The sequence below is a fragment of the Rhopilema esculentum genome, chromosome 15, assembly GCF_057945365.1.
Source record: "Rhopilema esculentum isolate cy_ngs chromosome 15, ASM5794536v1, whole genome shotgun sequence".
NCBI classification, from domain to species: Eukaryota; Metazoa; Cnidaria; class Scyphozoa; order Rhizostomeae; family Rhizostomatidae; genus Rhopilema; species Rhopilema esculentum.
In genome coordinates, this window is record NC_142829.1 from 8456235 (window position 1) to 8480438 (window position 24204).

Below are 24204 nucleotides of genomic sequence, written 5' to 3' on the forward strand. Positions count from 1 at the left end.
AGAAAGTATTTTATTTCTTTACTCACCGAAATATTTTCTTTCCATCGAAGATTCTCAAGTTTTCATTAGAATTTACTCCGAAATTTAAAAAATATGACCACAAATTTTTTCCACCGAAAATTAATCCACCGAAATTTTTGGGACCAATTTTTTGGTAATTAATGTAATAATTTTTTATTACTATGCGCTGCAGTAGAGTTTCCATTTAGCTAGTGTTACCCGTTACACGATGGAACCTATCTAATATTGTATGCACATTTTTGGGTAGAGTTTTTCGAAAATCTATAAATTTAAGGGTACATCTTCATATTTCAAGATGGCATACCCCCTCCCTCTGTTTATTGAAGTTAATCCCCCCCGGACAAACAGTCTACGATCGCCACCGTTGATTGGTACGCCAACACAGCCAAAATGCACCAACACACCCAAAATGTATTGGAAGCAATCAAATCAATTAAAATAAAATCAATTCAAAACATCCATCATTAAAGTGCTGATGTCCATATGCTGCATTAGTGCAGAATGTAAATGCTGACAGTAGAATCAGAAAATGAAAATGCCTGCATCTAGAGAAGAGTTCTAGTGGCATTTATCCCCATAAGGAAATTTATACCCAAGTCGTTCAGCGCTTCTGACCAAGATTGCAATAAAAGAGCATTTAATCATTCGCTGAATAAAGAAATCAGCACGATGAGCAATCTGGTCTAAGCTCTTCTTCTTGGTTTAGGATTTTTCCCGACAAAGTAGAGTTTGTCAAAGATTGCGGGTGTCACACACTACAACCCCCTATATTTGCGCCCTATTGGTGCAAGCGCGTTGTTTTTTGCAGCAAATTGATCAACAAAGTATTAATCTGTATTGTTTTGCCTGGAACTGAATTGTTGAATGAAAAAATAGCCTTCTAACACCTCCAATTGAACATCACTAAATAGCGCTCTATGACCCCGTTTACACACGGATTTTGTGATCGATCCCAAACGAGATCGATCCTAAACTGGGTCGGTCCTATTTTCCAATCATCTTCAGTCAACTGTCGGGACCGTTTTGACAGGTCCTAAAAATAAATTAAGTGACGTATTCTGCATTGTAAAGGAGCTCAGATAAAATCTAGATGGAAACCGCATGGTTTTGTGACTTCGCAAACACATGGCCACAAGCTTCTATAGAGTAGCAGTTGCTTACGGTTAATTTAGTTTTGATTTATATACGGTTGTAAAGTTGCTTACACCAAAGGCGAAATTCATTTCATTTGTGCAAGTCTCTGTCCACCATGGAATCCATGGTGCAAAACTCGAAGACGAGGCCCCTGCTTATATTTTTTCAGGCATCCTTTTGTGATGTTTGCTTGATTTCATTCTTAAAATGGAATTCGTTATTTTGGGTCCACTAGACTTATATCAAACGTATGTTATCAAACGTTTCATGCAAAACATAATTTGTTAATTGCTAAATTGAGAGCGTGTGGTTTGCAAACTACGTAGTAAATTAGCACGACGTATAGTGTTTAGCGAAAAGCAAAAGCTGGTGTTCCCCAAGGCTCTATGCTTGAACCGTTTTTATTCAAAGTTTCCCTAGATGATTTCATCTCACTATCAAGTAGCTGGAGGTATGTAACTTTAGCGACAACAATGCAATTTTCTCTTGTCATAATTCTTGTCAAGTTGTTGCCTCTGATCCCAAGAGTGATATCTGATATGTCAGAATCGATTTTCTCCCAAAGTCACAGTTGCCTGATGATCCAGTCAACATAAAACTCGGAGTATCAACTTAGGACCGTCCTGTTCTGTTTGTTTTAAACCATACAAAAGACGAGCTCAGATTGTCAGAAAACTAAGAAAAAATGGTGTGATACCAACCGTAGCCTTAATGCACTGGGCGTTGTCCCACAGTCTTGTGCCGACCGAGATCTGGGGGCCGGTGTGTATTTGAAGTAGTATGCCCGCATTTAAGGGGGGTATATCAGCATAGGCGTTCTATACTGTTTATTCGCTTTCATATAGAGTGTCTCATGTATAAATATTTACATGCAACTGCACAAAAATACACATGCATATACACACAAATATACACACACGCATTCAGGTATATATGTTGTATTATGTAATTATGAGTCCCTGCTAGCTCCTCAGCTAACCCACCAGGCAGAGCATTTCGGGGCTTATGATCAGTATGCTCCTTTGCTCCTGGGTGCCCCCTAACAGTGACGGCAGTTTGTTCAATGCGGCATCTCGAGTTGCTAATGATGGAGTACCCCAAGGCTCAATTCTTGGACCTTTGTTATTTTTGATCCATATAAAATTTTTGACAAAGAGTGTAAAAGATTGTAACATCCAAATATATGCTGATGATACAGTGATATCCTTTTCTCACAAAAAATAAACTTCATAGAAGAGATTTTAACTGCTGAGATGACAAACTTGGCTAAATGGCTAGACCGTAACAGATTGACGTTTGGAACCGCAAAAAGACTTTGCTTACAAAGCAATTTGAGAGTCTCATGCAAAGAATATCTCATTAATTTTGTAAGTAGATTTAAGTATTTGGGAGTGACAATGGATCCCTCACTTAACATGAATGACCATCTTCAAAAGACTCTAAAGAACGTGGCTATTTGATTAAGACATTCGCTATCAACTTTTGAAGCTGAATCAGTCTACAAAGCTATTGTTCCCCCATAAATATTATATTGTTCAACTCCTGTCCTCGTAGTGTCTGACACGATGGCGAACAAATATGAACGATTGCAAAGGAGCGCAATTAAGATCATCCACAACCAGCCAAAGGGCAACAAAGAATGTAGGCTCATGAGCATTCAAGATCATTCAATGCAGAGATACAGATCTTTAAATCACGAGAGGAAGATCATCAACCCTCCGCCTTCCAAAGGTCAGGACGGAGGCTGCAAAAAAGTCATTTCGTTTCCAAGGCCCTTCTTGCTTCAACGACATCCCAATTGACATTCGATTGTTCAATTCAAGCATCGATTGAAAAACATTTCCTCAGCAACTAGTTCACTTCAGATCCACGTAAAAAGGATTTTTACCCTTTATTACTTTCGTTTTTAATTTTTAATTTTTGACTTTTCATTTTTAACTTTTCATTTTTAACTTGTAATTACTTTTCATTTTTAACCATGTAAATATTTTTATTTAGAACAGGGCCCTCATTGGTAACAGTGCCTTGGCATTGAAAAGGTTATACCCTGTATAAATATTTCTATTATTATTATTATTATTATTATTATTATTATTATTATTATTATTATTATTATTATTATTATTATTATTATTATTCTTCCTGAAACTCTACTCCATGTCGTTGCAGGTTGGTTGTTTTATTTTTCTCAGTTTTTCCTTTTACCTTACGATTGTTATAGTTTTTCTTGTAAAACCAGGCTAGCCAATTGCAAATTACCTTGTAATAGTGAGATTTGTAATTGTAGTTTAAGTTGAATTGAAAATGAAATGTTTCCATTATTATTATTATTATTCTTATTATCTTCAACTTCACCATCAAATACCTGAACAATACTCTCCCTACGCGCAAAAATCTAAGCCTTTGAAACCTAATCCAATCATCTGATTGCGAGTTCTGCCTTCTTCCTGAAACTCTACTCCATGTCGTTGCAGGTTGCCAAGTTTATCTCGAACAAGGTCGTTATACCTGGCGTCATAATTCTGCTCTGAATTTTCTTGCAACCTCCTTGAAAGCAATAGAGGGATCCTTTCTTTTTGCCGATATACCTGGCTTCTCCTCACCTTCCATCATAACTGGAGACAATCTGCGCCCATATCTACTTCTGCGTACAAAGGAAAACATTCTTTATGTTTTGGAACTAACGATAGGATTTGAAACTAACCTTAACTGCAATGCAGAAAGGAAACGTTTAAAATATGCTTGCCTTGTCTCAGATCTAAGACCAAGGTTCAAATCTGTCATATTCGTAAATCTCTCCATCAGCTCTCTTGGCATCTTCAGCGACTCATGCAGCTCATTCCCTGAAATGTGTGACTCTCTCTCCATCGATCAGCAACAAAAACGGCATCTCATTTCTAAACTTTCCAACATTGCCATCCGTACTACGTACTACATATTTTGTTGCAAAAATAAGCCATGGACAAATCCGGAATTACATCCTTTTTAACTTTAGTTGTTTTATTTTTTTTCTCAGTTTTTCCTTTTATCTTACGATTGTTATAGTTTTTCTTGTAAAACCAGGCTAGCCAATTGCAAATTACCTTGTAATAGTGAGATTTGTAATTGTAGTTTAAGTTGAATTGAAAATGAAATGTTCCCATTATTATTATTATTATTATTAGGGTGTGGCATCGGTGTATTTTGCAATGCCATATAATGCTCAAAATTTAGTATGAGTTAACCAGTCCCTAAGATTATTGTGCCTTTGTAAGGCTAGAATGGGGGTTTGTGACCATATGTTTTGTAATTCTTTATCCTTTGTAATAATATTCCAGTGTTTTTTTGCGAATTTTACGGATGTGAATGGTGCGGTTGTCATATGGTATAAGAAGGGTAAAACAGAGCCCTTTGGTGTGAAGAATCTGCCGTTATTTGTTTGTTTCGATTCGAGTAGTTGCGACTGCGATAGTGTGATGGCCTTGTTGAATTGTTCACTTATCATTATCCCCTATTTCTGATATCCCCTTATGATGAGGTTGTTTTTTAATTCTTGTTATTTTGGATATAGCTCTTCGTCACTGGTAATAACTAAAGAGAACATGAGCATGTAAACATGAAAACAAAGTACATGTCTCATTACGTAAGACGTTTCGCTTTTGCTTCATTAGTAATCAATATATTCATATATATTTCTCTTGATGTGTTTGTGTGCATTCCAAAGTTGAGAATATCTTATCTGACATGACTGCTCCTTATTTTCAGCGGTTAATTACTGAATATATGCGCTGCCAGCTGTTCATAAGATATCCTTGATTCATGCTTCGCCTCTTCGTGATAAGTACTCGCTGGGTAAAAACATGACCTTGTTAATAATCTGAGCAAGTCCACTCTACTCTTAAAATAATCATTTTTGTACAAATTTTGCTTCATGATAACCACTGATCTGTGGGATAGATTCTGAGCATGTCAATTATATTCTTGAAATAATACTTTTTGTACAAATTTTGCTTCATGATAACAACTGATCTATGTGATAGATCACGTCGTGTTAGTTAGCTAATATAAACTGTCAGGACCGAAAAATGCCAGATAATTTTGTCATGATCATGTCACTCCTTGTTGAAAATAATGTCTTTTGTGAAGTCTCCTTCAACCTTGTCTATCTTGGTTTTTCTGACGCTACAATGGCAAGATTCTGCAAATCGAGAATCATATTTTACTGTAGTCTGTGGCTAAAGACGTTTCTTAATATCTGTCATGATCAGTCTTACATAAGTCGTCGTTGGCTTTGCTCATTCACAGTGGACCAATGTAAAAGTTAAATTCAATGCTGAAATCATACAAATGACGGTTGCCCTTGGCAAATAAACGATAAACAAGCCTGCGCGAAGCGAAATAACTCAAAGAGGTCTCCAGAGGGCAATATTGATCTGCAATAATTAACAAACCACGTGTAGACAACTTTGGGATCAAACCCTTTCATGGTGGCTGAATTAGTGGCCTTTCTAAAAAACTTTACTGACCATCTCCTTTATTATTAATCATTTACCTGTCCCAGAGTTTTTTTAACTTTGAAATCATGAAAGGAAATCGTAGTCTTTAACTATTTTACTGGTGCTTCGAGAGAATATTGTACCCTATACCTGTTATCCACTGTTCAGTTTCTGAAAAAAATCAATGATCCTTGAGAGACGTTCAGATCTTCATTGTAACAAACAAGACGTTCAGCTGCTGAGGTGGCGAGGCTGTTCATGCTAGTAAACTGTCAATTTTGATGGCAGGACTAAAGCATTTTGTAAAATTTCTAATGTGCACTCTTAATTAGGCTCTGATAATGTGGTATTTCACATTTTATCCGATTTCGAATGTTAGAAATTTGAGTATCGACGCAGACACATCAAAACTTGTATCATTTTAATGTTTCCTCTACCTTTTGCAGCCTTGTCAAAAACATGAATGTTTCTCAATACCAAGTTGCCTACATATTTCTTGATTTATAACTGTGTCTCAGTCAAGAGATTGAGCGCTAGCCCTTTTAACGCTATGATGAAGTCGAAAACAAGAAAAATCGGTTAAAAGCGAATCGTTTTCTTCTTAGCGTTCTTTGATTACGGGGACAGTTTATTTAAGAATTATATTGTATTAAGCTATTTTAGAAAGTTGCCGAGCAATGAACTAATGCACAATGCTTGCATCTCTTTTTGATCCTCATGCAAGGGTAGCCATCGGCTCAAGGATGATGAATAAATTTTTGACTTATTTTCGTTATACGTAGAATTGATAAGTCGTAGTTTTTGAGTAAACTTTATAAGACTTTTTTTTAAATAACAGCAAACGTACCGCGAACCTGCACATTGTGTATTCAAGAACAAAACCGCCAAAACTACGAGGGTCCTGTTACTATAACTGCTATAAACTACAATAAAGTGTTACAATCAAAGAAAAATATAATGATTAGGTAAGGCTGTTTAGAAGCATAAATTAATTTTAGCTGTCCTTATAAAATTGTTTTAGTTTATGTTCAAAAAGAAGAAATAGGTCCCACTGGCGAAGGCTACTCGGAAGTTCATTGAACACTTTGGCATTTGCGCTGCATATTTGTTGTTTTGAGTGTTCTGATTATGATTCAAGAGTTTAAAACATGTGTTCATAACTTCTATAGATGTTCTCTTTAGGCATCTAAAGTCCAGGAGACAAGCCTTGCTGCTCTCGATCGACATAAGTTTGCAATCTTTTTGTTGTTTTCCATAAATAATTTCTAAAGCTCTGTTCTAAAGTAATTCAAATCCTCTACAGTTTGTCTCAGCTACGTAGCTACTCAGCTACTCGCCAGTTCGTTATTTCATTTAATTTGATGAACAAAAATATCCTTAAATTGGGGCCTTTCTTCGAGTACAGGCCAATCTGTTCGCATTGATGCTAGTACTGCCAGCCTATATATTGGAGTCCTGTTCTGGCTGATGTCGTATTTTCCCTCAACATAAGTTGTACTGCAACAATCCTTCTTTGTCTGATGTAATCACAAGCTAACCTTTCATGACAGTTATCATTCAAGCCATATATGTTTTCCTCTATTGTAAGCAACATTTTATAAATCATCTATGTTTTGAAAATTTTCGTACCCATTATATACGTTTTGTGAATTGCCTACCGCATTCATTTGCAGAAATGAGCAGTAGAATTTAAGTTTAAAACATTAAGTTCACTTTGTCGAAAACATTACTTTTACTTTCTTGCTTTTTTCTAAATTCGAAGTGCCATCTGGCGACCGACGATTGTTTTGTTTGGTGTCCAGAAAAATTACACACCGCCATATTCAAAATTTTAAGGGCGTAAATTTGATCGTCAATTCTTCAGCTCAGTTTTGTAAATTTCAGTAAAAGCTTAATCACTTCAATATAATTTCAGCAATTAGTAGATCATTTTCACCAAACCAAAACTTTAGCCCTTGCAAGCAACAACTTAAAAACTTTTATTGCAGCAATATGGCATTTCTTTCGTTGAACGATGTCGATTTGTGAGTATTTAACACCTTGCAATTTTGTGTTTGCAGCTGTAGGCTCATGTGAATGGATACAAGATATTGCGAGTTATAACATAATTCATTCGTATACTCAAATCATTGCTAATTCTAAATACTCTGATTTAACAATAAAAATACATCTTTAAGCTGCTTTTTCTGTGATACCCTACAAAGTAACTTGTGTCGCCAAAGTTTTCGATTTCCAACAAACGAAAGGCAATTTCAAAATAGTCTATGTGTGTTCGTTAAAAGATGCAGAATAACATTACTTCTATTATCTTCTAATTCTACTCTTTTAACCTAATGCGGCTCGAAAAAGATGCTCAGTAATAATCTAACTGATTATAAGTTATTAAATATAATATTTACAATATCATACAAATAAAACTAATATCATTATCTCTTTTTTTCTAGCAAACTGCAAGTGATCATAAATTTATGTATCATAATGTCTAAATTTTCAAGTATGCCAAAAGCATCAACGTCAGAGAATATTGATAAATCTAAGTTTCAATTTTTTCAAACTAGGCAGTTTGCTAGAAAAAGGTCGAGGTGAACTACTCTTTGCGTGTATTGTTCGATATACTACTGTCCGTTTGGATGCCTCGATTTTATATGCCTGTCCAAGTCTCTTCTTCTGACCAAAACTTTTCCACAAAATTGACATTTGTAAGGTGTGTCCCCAACAGCATGCAGCCGAATATGCTTTGCCATGTTGCTCGGATCCCCGAATCTTTTTTGACAGTACTTGCATCGAAGTGGTTTGTATCCCGTGTGTATTCTCATGTGGATTTTCAAACCGTATTTCCTAGTGTATAGTTTTCCACAAAGTTCACAAAGATATCCCTTATTGCCAACTTTCTTCGAGTTCAAGTCATTTACAATGTCCTCGTTGCATCCATTTTTTATTTTCTCTTGCAAAATCTGTTGGTTGTGAGATCCATTCAGGTTCATATCCGAAGTTTGGGGCGGACTTGCTGACTGCAACATACCCATTCCCATGCCCATATTCATGTTCTGTTCCTGGTTGAACATTTGCATCGTGTTCATATTAGTTCCACTAACGACGCCATTGCTGTTTCCGTATATGTTTCCACTGTTTTGGTAGTAATTGCTCTTCAAGTAAGGATTCATCCCAGGGCTGCTAACTCCTCTCGGCTGCAAAAACATTGCTGAATTTGCTAAAAGATCGATTTGCTGCTGCGGTGAAAAGTCCGAGTTGTTGCTTTGGTTGTATCGCATTCCAGTGTCGTTGTAAAGCGAATTTCGCATGTTTGATGAAGAAGATGTCAAGTCCGTTGTGCTGCTTGTGAACGCACTCGGTAAAGCCGAGCTATTAAACCCATAAGATACACTCGGATTTAACTGTCCTTGAGGGCTTGACTTGCTTTCTCTCGTGTAGAAACCTTCGGTTGCGAATCCTCCCAACGCCGACACATGACTGAGTGGCGTTAGGGGCGTTAACATGGAGCTTGGCGATGCCTTGTCGCTTCGTTTTGATGGTGACGGGTTTTCGAGATTCAGCGGTGGAAGTGATGTAGGCTTTTGCGTCGGAGAGTTGACGTTTACTGCTGACGTTCCCGATGTTGAAGAAGAAGGGCTGTGCTCACCGACGAAGTTGTGCTGCTCTTTGAATGGAAATTGCGGATCTTTGTAGGTAGGGCCACCGTGAAAACTCGGGAAAGCAATGTCGAGGTTGTTGATTGTTGAGCCTATATTCAGGCCGTTGATATTGCTCGTCACGGTTCCATTTGTTGTATTGCTGGGATATCCACTGATTAGGCTGTTCCACGTTGCACTGGACGTCGAATATCCTATATTACTATAAGAATTCGCATTGACACTTTGCGTTCCGTTCAGCAAATTGTTCAGTCCATTTAGAGTTCCCGGTGCAGAAACGGATGTTAAATCGAAAAATGTCTTCTCTTTGTCATCCTCTTCATCATCGAACAGAGCATCGTCGGGTCGAAGTAGCCGTCCTTCATTCTTCAGATATATCGAGTTGGTTGTCTTTGCAGGGCCTAATGCCGTCGACTCAGATGTGTGGTTGATGAACATTGTCATTTCTTTAGCTTGTACTGTGTTTGTTGAGATTGCTGGTGAAGATTGAGCTTGGTTTGGTGGAGTATTATCGTTCCTCTCCCCCTCTGGTATCAGGTCCTCACAGGTAGCCTCTGAAGGCTCTCCTATACCTTTGTCAGCTGGAGCAATTTTACGATCACTGGTTTTTTGCTGGTAGTCGAGATCTTTCTGCTCGCTTGCAAGATCGTCGAATGTGACTTGATGGTGGCGAGGGTACCCGTATATATATGAAGCTGGAAAATAAAGGCGACGATTAGAACAGGTGTATTAGAAAACTGGTACCACGTGCATCGGGTCAGCCTATCACGTTTCAGTGGTTGTACTAACGGCTGAGCATCGAAACTCAACAAGAAAATTAACGCACGTGCGTTTTTCAACAGAAACCTTGTTGCGTTTTTTTCCTTTTAGAAAGCTTGTCTTCTTTTTAAATTATGTTAATAAAGATTCAGAAATTATTTTGTGTTATGCATGCTTTCATTAAATCTCACCTCATTTCGAACCAATATAATTTGCTTCGCATTTTTATCAGGCGATGTAAACCTTTAACAACAACTGGAAACTGACACTACCCATTGATGATTCGGATTATATTTTAAGGAATTGCGTAGCAAGAAAGTTTTGACTTCTTTAAATTAACGCCTACGCCTTAACCACTTGGAGGCATGGCAGCGGCCGTTTTTTGAAACAACGAACAGCTAACCAAGGAAGTGTTTTCTTTCCCCCGGGGCAGTGATTACGAAAGCGTGCCAGCGTTCTGTAATCTCAACAAAAAATCCATCTACTGAAAAGGTTAATAATCGATGCGGCCTTAAAGAAGTCTTAATTCGTTACAATAACGTGCTAGCAAGCCCAAGCATCCGCCCCCATTGACTTGGCAGTGTTCATACAGCCAATCTTGCCTTTTTGAAAATGTTTATAATGAGCCGGTTTTCTCTGTTCAATTTTATGGATGCGTTTTTCATGGATGCTTTTTATCATGCAGATAAAATCCCTCTACAGAGAAAAATAAGATTTATGCAGAACACACAAAGCAAGTATTTATTTCTTGATTCACGGTTAGTATATTCCTTGCAAGTTTTGCCATACGCATATTTTTCGTCAACACCTTGCTAATAAGAACGCAACCCTTGAAAATAGTAGAACTTGAGAACGGGAAGACTTGGATTGAACCAATACTAAGAACATTCCATAGCTTGTAGTGCCGTAATTATTAAAGTTAATAGATGGAAATTGTTCGTGGATGTCATTCTGAAAGTTTACATAGAAAACAAAGCCTTTATTTGATTTAGAATTATAAATTTTTTTCAAAGTTTGTTTTATTTTACAACAATGTTTTAAGCTGACTGTTTCGAATAATTAAAAAAACTCATTGAAGAGACCTCTCCGCTACCCGATACTCCGCACCTTTTTTATCTGAGGTTACTTCACTATTACTTTAACCGCTTTATGCGTTTCTACAGTTTGCTTAACTTCTGGCTTGCTGAAACCTAGTCAGTCGAAAATTAACAATCACAGACATTTGCTACATGAACCAGCTAACTTATTTCATGTTTCCTGGTATCCTCAAATTTCTTAGCTCTCTTAGTTAGTTTTTCCATCTAAACTAATCTTCTTTGTTCTCCTCCAACGTAGATTACATATTAGTTCTAAAATAACTGCATTTCATGGAGGGGCAGATCTCTATTAAATCTCATACACCATAGGTGGAAATCCTCTTGTTTTATCTGAACATTTTTCTAACATGGTGTTTTAGACTTTGCAGCGGTTGAACTTCCGGTGTCATCATTTTCAATTTGAAACTTCTCACAAACTAAAAGAGGCTGCAGCCTGCCTCGTAAGCGGTTAGGAAATTCACATGGGTCAGGTAGGACAAGCAATATGAGAAAGAGTCATTTACAACCCTCCCCCCCCCCCCCCATCCCAAAAAAGTGATTCCCGTCTCTTTTTTTCCTTTATCATCCTTTATTTGCCGACAAGTTTGAAATTTCAAGGAGCAGGCACCCCTAGATGGCAATATCTTCTCGTTACTGTGATCAGATTTTTCAAGGGGTCTCACGACTTTGTTTAAAACTTGTATTTCACTGTACCTGAGCCTCAGCTTGTTCTTTATTTGTTGGCTTGTGTTCAAACTTTGAGGCTTGTGTTTTATAGAATTGCTCTTAGTAAAAATAATGTAATTCTGTTTCCCTGCCATTTCATGGCTCAAAAGAGTTTTTCTTTAGTCTGGTGGCAATGAATAAGCAAGCTATTTGTTTGTTGTGGGAAGTTTGAAATATAATTTTAAATGAACACTGATCATAGATAAAAAGAAACAATGTTTTGCAACGGTTGAACAAGTCTCTTCCTTCTTTTCTTTTCAAAGCAGTTTAGTAGGTTCCTCTTGGATAACCCGGAAACCAGAAACTGTCTCACTCGCAAGCCTTTTTCTTGACTGCCGATCATGTCTTATCCACATATTAAAAATAACTGTCATAAAGTGTTCAATGCCGTTTAAACAGAGTCGTACACGCTTTTGGTTTGGTGTATAGAACAGGACGATTTTCAGGTTGCTACTCCTAGTTTGACGCCTAATGCTATTATCAGACAACGGAGAGACTTAGCTGGCTATATAGAGAATAAGCATAAGTGATACAGTGAATGTAAGAGCTTGATAGCCCGAGGGACAAAGACACTGTGAAAAATGACTAGGGATCTACTTATCTACTTTTAAAATCATCCGTTATAAGTTGTACTAGTTTTTCACTTTAATATCAGATTATAATTATGCATGCATCAGTATTTGTGGCACACAGCTGTGCACCCCGTTTCTATGTTGTTGAACAAAAGACCAGGGCAGTTTGTTTTGTTTGTTGATTAAAACTGAATTAAGTAAACAAAAGAGCGCTAGGTCGTTAATTTACCACAGGTGGGAATAGAATCAAAACGGCCAAACGGTGTTGTTTGGTTTTCCTCTGGCTTTTCCAAAAGCTGTCCGTCTATTTAGAGTTAGACAACCTGAAGATACTTCTAAGAAGCTTTCGCTATTTAAAGATTTTTTCATGTATTCGATTAAATTTTTGTATGGCTTGTTTGCCCACCGTAAAAGGCATGTAACTGAAGAAACATTTTCTCACTTTATAGAAATCTCTGTTTAGCACACATTTTGATATCTGGAGCTCACAATAATTCATAAATAATTAGATTTCTCATAAAACTTCATGTCTCAATTCGGAACCGTAGTCTCAGTCCAAACGCATTGCTTCAAGTACTATGTTACTACGTCACTAAATTGGTAACCACATGTTACATTTCGCTTGCCCAGTATTTCAAGGAAGCGATTGCTGGTTCCTACTGGTTGTCTCTGGTTGCTTGTAGACTTTTATAAGAAGTGCCAAACTGCCACATTGATGGTGCATGGATGGAACGATTATAATTGAAACAATATGTAGACTGACCTTAGTACATATGTGCCCTGCTGTGCTTTTTTATTTCAGCTGTGATTTTTGCCTTATACTCTATTTTTGTGCTTTTCGCAAGTCATTTTTAAAATGAAAACATTTGTAATGGACCGGAAATATGTGCCATATCAAATTTAACAGCGAGAATTTTCTTAATAAATGCTTCCACTAACTTCAATGTCCCTGTTAGGTCAATTTTGTGAACATGCCTTATTGCCGCTTCTAGACGCTATTTTTTTCCAACACAACAAGGACAGAAGTACCAAGCAAATGATACTAAGAATGTTTATCAAGTAAGCCGTTCTAAAGGGCCGAGATTGAATAGGTCTTTGGAAGGGGGAGGGAAGGGGCAAGGGGGTGGGGGAAAATACTGTCGAACAGGTAAATATTGAACTGGCCCTTATCGTCTTTCTTTTCCTCAACCGCAAATGAATTATACTATTCAACTTATAAAGTACAAATGGAGTGTCAAAAACTTTTAGCGGGGGACGATTTTCTAAAATATGTCGAAGCCTTACTTCAAGTTATCGAGTGAAGTTCTGATAAAATCGATGATGCCATTAAAAAATGTGTCACTACTCCACCTTCCCTGCCCTACCTTCCCAGGAATCTTCTCTTCCTAGAGCCTCTTCTCTACTGTACGATAGAGACTAGAGAATGAAGTTGTTATATCATCTATTTCAAATTTTCTTTTGCGAATTGATTTGGTATCTAGGCGCTAATAACGAGTCCTTAGCCAAAAATTGCAAATTATCCTACCAGCAAATTTGTTATTAACATTTCATTTTATTAATTCCAATTGTGCTAATTTTTTTACACAAGATATAAACGGAATAAACAGACTTGTTGTTTTATAAAATTTTAGCCATATCTAGGAAAATGTGTTGCCTTTAATGATGTGCGGTTATTTGCGATGGAATGATCAATGCGTTTCGGATACAAAGAAAACTGGTACCAGTTAGAAGTATCGTGGAGTGCAGCTGATCCTAAAAAGGTCAATGGAGGAGCACATTACTTCAATAATAGCGGATAGGCAAACTGTCGAACAGTACCAGTTGATAGCGATCTGAAGCCAAAGTTCGCATGTGGCATGGAACCCGTTAACATCAACAACAAAAGAGCAATTGTTTTTTGTCCGACACAATTGTGCCGCTTGAACTGCTCTGAGAGAAATATGATGGCTTGAGATCAGTTTGGATATATGTACGGCCTTTGCAAGTGAACTTGCAGATGATTAACTTAAGCTAAAAAATTAATATCAGATAAGATACATCTATCTTGAGGGGATGTTTCATTAACTAGGCTAGAATCGTACTTGAGTCTGGAATTCCAAAAGAATTTGCATATAAGCCCATAGAAACTTGATGCGCCAACCTATAAGAAATTATAAGCCATCCAATTCAAGGGAAATTTATGTCGAATGTGCAAGGCCTAAGCAAGGAAAGTTTGCCACTTTCAAAATACTTTAAAGGGTCTAGGGAAGGGTAAGAGAGGGTTATTTGGGGGGAAAGGACTTATCGGAGATACTTTTTGCAAGTGCTCTCATCTTTCATTGGAAAATGTATTTATATTCTGATAGCTTTAGTGCACTGATCTTATAATGCTTTAACTTTTAAACGAAATTGTGAATTATGTATTAAATGGAAGCACATAATAGTTTTCGCAAGTAAGCCGTGGATTATTTCTATTGTAGTTTTTCTCAAACAGTTGTCCAAATCTTAAAATTTATTTCGCAACAGCAAATCAGTGTAACTTATGAACGTTGCCAAACCAAGGCATGCATACGTCATTCATCTACTCTTAATTACTGGGCCCTTGGTAATTTATGTTTTTGTGAAATTTACTCAATCTTGTTTCACGCGTGTTAGATTTAAATCATAAGGAAGAGAGTCGTTTCACCTTTCGAGATGATCTCACCTTTTGAGATAATCTCTCCTCTTGTCCAGTGGTCTGAAGCTATTTTGGCTTGACTTTCGCTTTCGAAACCTATTATGTCATCATCATATAGAGTTTGGCTGGTATTTTCCTTAAGATTAGACTGTCGAATAATTTCTTATGGTCAATACAAGACGCTGGGTTTTAGATGTCATAAAAGAAACAGCAGCTAAGTTGTTTCTACGAAGCAAAATCTATTCTGCCTTCAAATCTCTTGGTTCTCTCTATTAACCTTCTTTTTAAATTTTGAAAACCTATGCTTTAAAATTGCTCATAAACATCAACAAATATTCCGGAATTAATTCCTATAATTATTCTGCTTCACCATACATTTCTCTGAATCTTTTGCTCTAACATAAATTCTATTTGTAACTTTTGAAATATCATTATTCTGTTTAAAAAGCCAGATCAATATTTAATTTGTTTAGAATCAGTGAATCTGAGAGTGAATTTCTTCTTGAAAAAATATATTTAGCTGCGTGGGTGCTAGGATACATACTCAAAAGGGGCTTGCTTTGGACAGGGTAAATATTCAGAGTTCCGCGAAGGTGTTTAAACGTCTCCCTAAAGCGATGGCTATTGTCATGTTTAGACGATTTATGTTTATTAAAGTCTATTAAAATGCATAACACAATTTTACCGTTGATCTTACTGCTAAGGAGGAATTACAGCTCTTGAAAGTACACTCAGTTTTTTATAAGAAACAAATCTTGATGCTGTGTACTCCAGTTTCTTAATGTTCGTGACTCGCTTCCGTTCTGATGCTGTATTTAGATATGGATTCAAGAGATTCGCTTCCGTTCTGATGCTGTATTTAGATATGGGAAGTATATTTTTATTCCTTGTGTCTTAAGTTCAACAGGGCAATCATGTACTTGGATTTTACAAAATTTCGTTGTTCACGATTTTATTAATCATTTTAATCACGATTTTATTATTTCTTAATTTTTTGCCTCGAGTACTGAAGTTTCTTAATTTTCTCTGACTGTCGAGTACTCGTTTCTTATAACCAGTTTCTTATAAAAAAACGAATGTATGCCTGAATATGTATACAAGGTATAACGGCTGATGTGGCTTGCAGAGTTGCAAAGATTTTAATGCCTGCGGTTCTGCAACAATGGTAAATTCTATTGTCGAAGGGCATCAGGTGCACTGGGTCCTCATGATGTCGTTGAATCGAAGCCGCTCAATTGAGCAACTCACAGCTGTGCGCCCGATGATTTTCTATCTGCGCGCGTGCGTTCATGCCTCACAGCTGAGCGGCTACGAAGGCGTCACTTCAAATACCCGCTCTCCCAATGTATTACTAAAAGTAAGGCAACTTTCACATGATTGTGAATGGTTAGACGAGGTTTGCTAAAAAAGGCAAAAGGAGACAACGCTAGAAGGACTAGTTGCTTCAAACTTTTGCTTGAGTAACTACGCTTTACAAAGCCGTTGCTTCTTCTCAACAGAAACATTTATCTAAATCTCTACAATACGTTGTTTATGCATTATTCTTTATTCCATTTTTGCTCTTCTATGTTTGGTTGATGTGATTAAAAGTTTTTAGGGGTAGAAGTGGGCAACTGAATTGCAAACGTGGTTGAATACTTTGAGCTAGGGAGAAGCATCAAATGAAAAGTACTGTATACCTGAACTCAAATCATCTGGTAGAGACTCTTTAGCTCAATTAAATGACAATATTTAATATTGCCTGACAATGACCCTTTTAAAACACCTCTTCTATTCAAGGTATTGTACAATACTTAGTATTGCCTGACAATGACCCTTCTTTTTGCCGACATCCCTTTCTTGCGAGATATTATACAAAACAAGACCTCTGGGTCTAATTTACAGTCTAGGTCTAATTCCAATCAAATTTCAAGGCAAGCCGAACTATTTATCCTGTCAACGACCTTTCATATCCTCATATCCTGGCTATTTCTTATCATTGTCAAGCTTCCTTCATAAGCTTTTCTGCTAAGTTATGGTCTTTTAGCCATCCGTTTCTGTACAAAGAGAAAGTGATAAGAACCATCTTCAGAGTGTATCCGTGAGGAATGCATATTTTACAAAATTGCAGCCAAATCTGTGCTTATGTATGTGAAATTTATCCGTAGAACCAATACTAGGACTGCAGTATTTTTAAATGTTATTAAAATTCGTCAAAAATCGATTTTACAACTTTTTGGATTCTCGTCGCCATTTTGCTTTGTTCCTGTCTATTTGGCTATTATCTTTCTAGATATTATTGCACTTAATCTCCTGGTAGTGTTTGTTTATCCGGTTTCGTCCATGCGAATTTGTAAAAGATTGCTTTTTTTTGTTTTTTTGAGACATCTTTATGTTCATATCTCGTAAAATGCAAATAATTACTTTGGAAATATCAAAAGAAATAGAAACTTGGACTTGTTAAAAAACCATACTAGTGTTCTACCGAAAGAAAAAGGTTTCTAAAGATTTTCTGATAAATTTATGGGATTTCCATGGAGTGGTCTACCCCTCAGTTCTGTATACATCAGGCTTGCCGTATATTGACAGTGCTATATGTGAATAGAATTATATCTTGGGGGTGTGCCAGGCCAATATGACCCTCCAGACCAATATGACTCATTTAGAAAATCGTCTAAATTGCCTTACTACCAGCCCCCCTCCCCCTACTACTATCCCCTCCCAAGCATTAATCTTTGCATTTGAAGGTAGAAGAGAATCAACTTGATTAGGTTTGGGTACATGCCCCCCCCCCCCTCCAACGCACTGATGTCACGATTTTCCTATGTACTACTCAAGCTTCTTCAAGTACACTTCAACTAAAGTTTATCCCCCGGTCTATTATTGTTTTATGTCCCAGACAAATACAAGCAACAGACAAACCATTTAAAAGCAGTTAAAAAGAGCAACGATGTTTACTCTACTTCGTAACACTTTACAAGATAGGGTTCAGATTTATACGGATTAACTTAGGATTAGTGCATTTGTAAACCGAAGGTGTGAAACAAATTCTAAAGACTTTTGCATCAATCAACATACAATGTTTTGATTCCTTTTAAAACACGCGACAGAGGTGTGACGTTTCAAAAATAACAATACTACGACGCAGAGAAAGGCAACGAGGTTATGGGAAACCTCTTTCCTAGTCTATTCGCTTTTGTCTGCGCAGTTTTTGAAAGAAATTATCCAATGTAATCTTTGCAAGACATCCCAATTTGAAAATAGCACGGAGAAGCGGAAATATATCATACATTCCATTTTAGAGGTTTCAGCTATAAAAGGTCCAGACTCTACGCCCTGTTAAGATAAAATTGCCTTGCTGACACCCCCCTCCCAAATACTTAACTTTGCATTTGAAGGTAGAAGAGAATCAACTTGATAAGGTTTAGGTACATGCCCCCCCCACTTCCACTCAATGACGCCGCTTCTATCCAGCTCCAACGCACTGATGTGACGATATTCCTATGTACTACTCAAGCTTCTTCAAGTACACTACAACTCAAGTTTATCCACCGGCCTATTAGTTTTCTATGTCCCAGACAAATAAAGACAAGAAACAAGCCCCTTAAAAGCAGTTCAAAAAAGAGCAACGATGCCTTCTGTTGACTCTACTTCGTAACACTTTACAAAATAGGGTTCAGATTTATACGGATTAACTTAGGATTAGTGCATTTGTAAACCAAAGGTGTGAAACAGATTCTAAAGACTTTTGCATTTATCAACATACAATGTTTTGATTATTTTAAAACACGCGAAAGAGGTGTGACGTTTCAAAAATAACAATACTACGACGCAGAGAAAGGCAACGAGGTTATGGGAAACCTCTTTCCTACTACAAAATGTAGATTAGAAGCAAACACTGTAGTCTCCTCGCTTTTGTCTGCTCTGTTTTTGAAAGAATTTATCGGATGTAATCTTAACACAATATTCCCTACAGATTCTAATCGTTAATAAATGTCTCTCAAATGCCTCTGTTCCAGACCTATGTGTCCCCGAGGACCGAAATGACTCCAGGGTCTGGGCAAGGAAAATGAATTTGGGGCTAAGGCGCTTTTTTAGTCTCTGGTGGGTATGTTGTTGCCGGGTTGAATTTTTTTAATTTAAATTCCACAAATCTTGATTTATAAAAGCTTGTTTGACTTTCAAAATATAATTAAGACAAAGCCGAAAATTTGGCTTATTTTGGATTTTTAGGAACAATTCTCCAAATTAGCCGAAAATTTGAATTTTTAAGCAGCTGTTTTGTTTCGTTTTTACTCGTCTGCTTTAATTTGCTCTAAGGAAGCATCTTTTTGTCGATCATTTCCTTTGAGAACTTTTGGTTTCCTTTGTAAGGTAAAACAAAGAAAGTGAAGTATCAAAAAATTCAATCCAATGATGTTCTTTGTTGCAGTTTGAATCGCTTGTCATAGTATATATTTGAAGCATCTCTGCTGCCGTGGTCTCTTCATTTCTTTACAATTTGTTCAGCTTCTGTCACGGGTTGCGCGCGTTTCAAAAGTAGATTGAAGTTGTGTCGATCAACAATTGGCAAGAACAGCGCCAAACGGCAAAAATCCAATGTAAAATTGTATGTTATGACCCTGCAAGGCTGTTCTCTATGAAAGTTCCGTTTTTTATGAATTTACGTGCCAGTGTGATTCTGGCTACGTAGGACGCACAACCGAAAGATTGGGGGATAGGATAAAACAGCATGTTCCTTCAAACATAAGAAACAAAACTGCCCCTCAAAGAGAACAGCCTCCTCGATCTTGTAGGTCTAGAAACACCGCTAAAACAAGTGATTCTGCAATCGGTCAACATCTTTTAGACAACCCAGATTGTGCTTAACTCTATAATGACGACATGTTTTGGATAATTGGCAGAGCCCGATTGTCTTACCATCTAGCAGTTTTAGAAACGATCTACATACAAACGAAAAGTCTAAACAAAACATTGTGTAGGCAGAAGGAGTTCGTTTTCTCTCTTGGACTCCAGTGGTAATTTTATCTTTAGGCACGCGGCACTGATTGGTCAACTATACCGGTCTTGTGCTTGCGTTTTTCTGATTGGCCTATTTCGATCCACAACTGGGTAAATCCATACTGGGTATGTATTTTTCATCGTGTTCTTTCGGACCCTTATTTTGGCGCTTTATGCTCTGAGGAGTATCAGACGAAAAAGCTTTTAGCCAATATGTTGTACTAAAATGTTTGCTTTTCTCAAAGCCATTTTAAGCTATTTTAGTGATTTCTCGATGTCAACTTAGTTGCACGCTTCTTTTTATAAAAAATATTTTTTTTTTGAAAAACAAGCCTCAAAGTTGCTCTAAAGTTAAAAACTAGTTTAGAATATGCATAGAATTTTCGTCTCTTTCTTTGTAATGTATTTAGTTGCCAGGCAGAAAGATAACTTAAAAACGCTGACAATGTTGTCTAAGCCAATTCGCCTATAAATAGGCTTAGCATAATAAAGATTATCTTGAGTGGATGGTCTAGGTATGCGAAAAAGATAAGAATGTCTTCTTGAAACACACGAATACACGGAAGTACTGGCTGAAAAGTAGGTGTAGTGACATTTTTTGTTGGAGGACCATGGTTAGTAACCTACGGATCACGTAGAAGCTACCTGGAATGAATGAAACTGGCTAGAAAAGATCGCTTAGCATATTTTCTCCAAACCGTCTCTACGAAGAAAGCCGCAAAGCATGGTATTTTAAGTGTTGTTTTGTGCCTCCACGCGAGCTCATAAACCCAGTAAAAAGCCCAAAATTTTTTACAATCCTTCATACTTGAGAAGATTGACAATAACACTTGCTTTTGGATACGATAGGCGGGACATACAGTTAATCAATCTTTCAAATCAATGTGCTCCTTAAAATGTGAGAGAATACATTGTGATTTGAAAAAGATGAAAACAGCAAATGATGGTAACCTTCTTCTTTCATCGAATTTTGGTAAATTTCTCCATAGAAAAACATTGAAGGGTCAGCACTATAGTAATCAGAGTGAAATTTGCATTAGATTAACTATTTGTGAAAGGTACAAAATTCTTCAATCTTGATGCCAGCTATCTCTAAATATAACTCCCATATTGAATTCGAGAGAAGAATGAGGAAATATAAACAAGTCCAGCGAAAGAGTTACAAAAAAGAACAGCATCAACAACATCAACATTGGTAGTAACAACCCAATTGCCTGGCCTAGCCTACGAGACATGCTTTTTCTTATCTGTGAATCGTATTTCTGATATTCGGATGCAGACTTTTCACTAGATGTTATTTCAGGTGAAGAGGTAGCCATGTTATGATAAAAGATAACGACGAGGCGTAGGAAGAGCTGCAGGGTATGGGGGGGGGGGGGATGCGCCAAGAAAAACGGCAAAGAATAGCAAAATCGAGCCAATGGTCTAAATTTTGCATTTGAAATATTTTTAACGAAACCAGTTAGTAATAATAATGATAAACAATATAATTTCAAATGCTAGTATCTTTTTCGATAAAATTATCTTATTTTTATTTAGGTGCCTAGGCTTATTGTTATTATAGTGATTTCTTTCAATTGTTGTGTTTGAAGAGTGAAGTAGAATAAACATGTTAATGGCAATTTTCGATTGTTGTATAAAATTATATGATTTGTCTTTTATAGGCAATGAAAAACCATTTCCTATTCTAAGTTAACTTTTTGCTATTTTTGAGTTCTGTAACTATTTTTAGTGACATGGTGTACCAAAATCCGTGCCTGATTTATAACGTGGAAATAATTGATGATACACCCTGTTTTTCTATGGCAAAGCTTAAATATCCGCGTTTAAATATCTTTATTGTTCTATCTCAAGAGGCTCCTCTTTCCTTCTCCTTTTCAATCTAAGGGTAGCAGCACCTCTTACTCCACTTACTCGTTGACAGTTGTCATAATATCTTCAGTAAATAGCTTATTTATTCAGAAAACTAGTGATAAAAATACCAAAGGAGGCTTTTTAGAAATACAAGGAGGCACCAATATCTATACGGTTGATTGCATTACTATTTCCGCAATTCATATATCCAATCCGACGTTATTTAGTTAATAAAATACCGAGATTCAGCAACTTTGGTTTAAAAATGTTCTTAAAGGCGTTAGATATTCATTTATTCAATGATTTACACACCTTTTGTCGTTTTTTCGACTTGAACGATAGCAGATTCTGCACGAGCTGTTCAGAGTCACTGAATATCCAGATAGAGGCCATACAGCCTTTGCATGAGCCAGTCTTATTGCATATGCGCACACGTAATCTATTGATTATGTAATCTCTGCAGTATCAATGAGCCAGCCAACTATCCCACTAATTCGTAAAAGCTTAGCCAAATAAATATCATTGCACTTCATGTTTTTAGGAGAAGAAAGTCTCCACTCCGTTCTACAAGGTATCATTCTAAACTACTATGATTTTGCTAGGTAGGATACCAGTTTTTCCAACAGGTTAAAGCATGTATAGGGATGTCTTTCTGGTTGGATTTTGCTGGTATTTTCATAGTGCCACCATATGTTTGATGAAAAGTGCATTTGGTACCATTTCAACCATACCCTTGTTGTCATGAAGATAAGTTAGCTGGTACCGGTCTTCAGTATTGGAATGGTTTTTTAGTTTCTGCATTTGCAATTGCCGCAGGTCGTCTGGCCTATGTATACAGAATAAATTGACATACTCATTTTCATCATGCTAAATTTCAGCTAACTTTCAGGAGAAACTTTACACTTGGTCTTAAATACCGGCGAGAGGTTCAATGTTTTGATGTTAAGTGCCAGCATACTTAAATCCCAAGTGCCGACACCAGCTGGCAGTATAACATTGCTTTGAAGCCTTTGATGAGCCCATGAAAGGTTGTCATGCTTCCAGTTCAAGAGAAGAGCGTATAACATTTTGTGAGTGAAGATAAGAATGATTTGGAATGAAAAACAATAGAATACTTGTTTATGATGATGGCTTGAAAGTACTAACCATCGTTCTGTGGAAATGTGCTTTATTCCCAATAAAAGTTCTAGATTGATCAAGTTACTTTCGCTCATGAATCATCAATAAAGATATTCGTTTTTCTTGTGCAAATATTCCTGGAAACCTTGGGCTTTTATAAAATGTTTTGATATCTTTATCTAGAGGAAGGTTTCAAGTTAATTAGAAATGGCTCGGTGGTTGCTTTTCATCCTTCCTTTTGCAAAAGTTAAATTAATAAAAAACGCCCTCATTGAAACTTTCAACAGAAGATTGGAAATGAATATTTTTATCGAACGCTATTGCATAACTCTTCAACTCTTTAACCTAACATGCTCAAATTTTGTGGGAAGAATCTTTTCAGGTTATGACGATGGTACTTATAATTATAAAGAGAAACTTGTTTTAAAAAATACTTCAGTATATTAATGTTTCATTGTTGAATATGGTGCATGAAGAGTCTCGTGCCGTCTACAAAAAGGGGAATATTTCTATAGGCAATGCTTTTTCATATGCAAAACTAAAGCCCATTTACCGCAACATTTATAAGATGAGCTTCAAACCAACCAAGCTGAATGACTTGCTCATCAGTTACGTAAGCGCCATTGTTTTTCGGAGGTCTGTTGCTACAACATTTGCCGCCCGAAGTAAATAGAAATTAAAAGGGGCCGCACTGGCGAATGCTTGTAGCCGGCTTGATGAATAAAGCTATTGAGAAGCGTGTAGTCATGTATGTTACTTTGCTGGTGCTTCGATTGAGAAGCTCTTTTGCTAAACTTTCGCTAATCAGCATACGAAGCTGGTGGCTGGATTTGAGATGCATCAGCGTGTGCACGGAATGTCAAGCAAGCTTTCAAACACTAAGCCGTCATTTTAAGCAAACAGTTTATGGTTTGTCAACAAGGCAATGTCCAAGACATGATCTTATATGGGTTCAATTAGGCTAAGCCCAATCAATGTCTACTATTGTTTGTGATACTGCTCAAACGCTGAATTACCTCAGATCTACTTAATTAGTTGCAAGAAACTTGGCGCGAATTACTAACATCCAAACGAGTACCAGAGCTTTTTATCTTCAAAATTTAAGAGATTTTAGCGGAGTCCACTGCTTGCTCTGACTTTTTCGTTGTTTTGCTTGTAATTTTCATTGTATTTTCTTTGTTC

At 36.9% G+C, this 24204-nt stretch overlaps 2 protein-coding genes across 7 annotated transcripts in view; one reads left to right on the forward strand and one right to left on the reverse strand.

Moving 5' to 3' along the window:
* The window catches only part of LOC148958468 (uncharacterized), a 56110-nt gene that overhangs the window by 17418 nt on the left and 14488 nt on the right, over positions 1-24204 (forward strand). Inside the window, exon 3 of one of the 6 annotated variants that reach the window (XM_089112782.1) lies at positions 2710-11655. The exons of 4 other annotated variants lie outside the window; for them this stretch is intronic. In XM_089112782.1, coding sequence (XP_088968908.1) covers positions 2710-2957 — 248 coding nt within the window. In that variant the 3' untranslated portion in view covers positions 2958-11655. Of the gene's footprint in view, positions 1-2709; positions 11656-24204 lie in introns of those variants that run through there. One more of the 6 variants, XM_089112783.1, reaches the window with a different exon arrangement.
* LOC135685155 (uncharacterized) overlaps positions 7721-24204 on the reverse strand; it is a 31771-nt gene continuing 15287 nt past the window's right edge. Inside the window, exon 3 of the mRNA XM_065200980.2 lies at positions 7721-9975. Coding sequence (XP_065057052.1) covers positions 8246-9975 — 1730 coding nt within the window. The 3' untranslated portion in view covers positions 7721-8245. The remainder of the gene's footprint in view (positions 9976-24204) is intronic.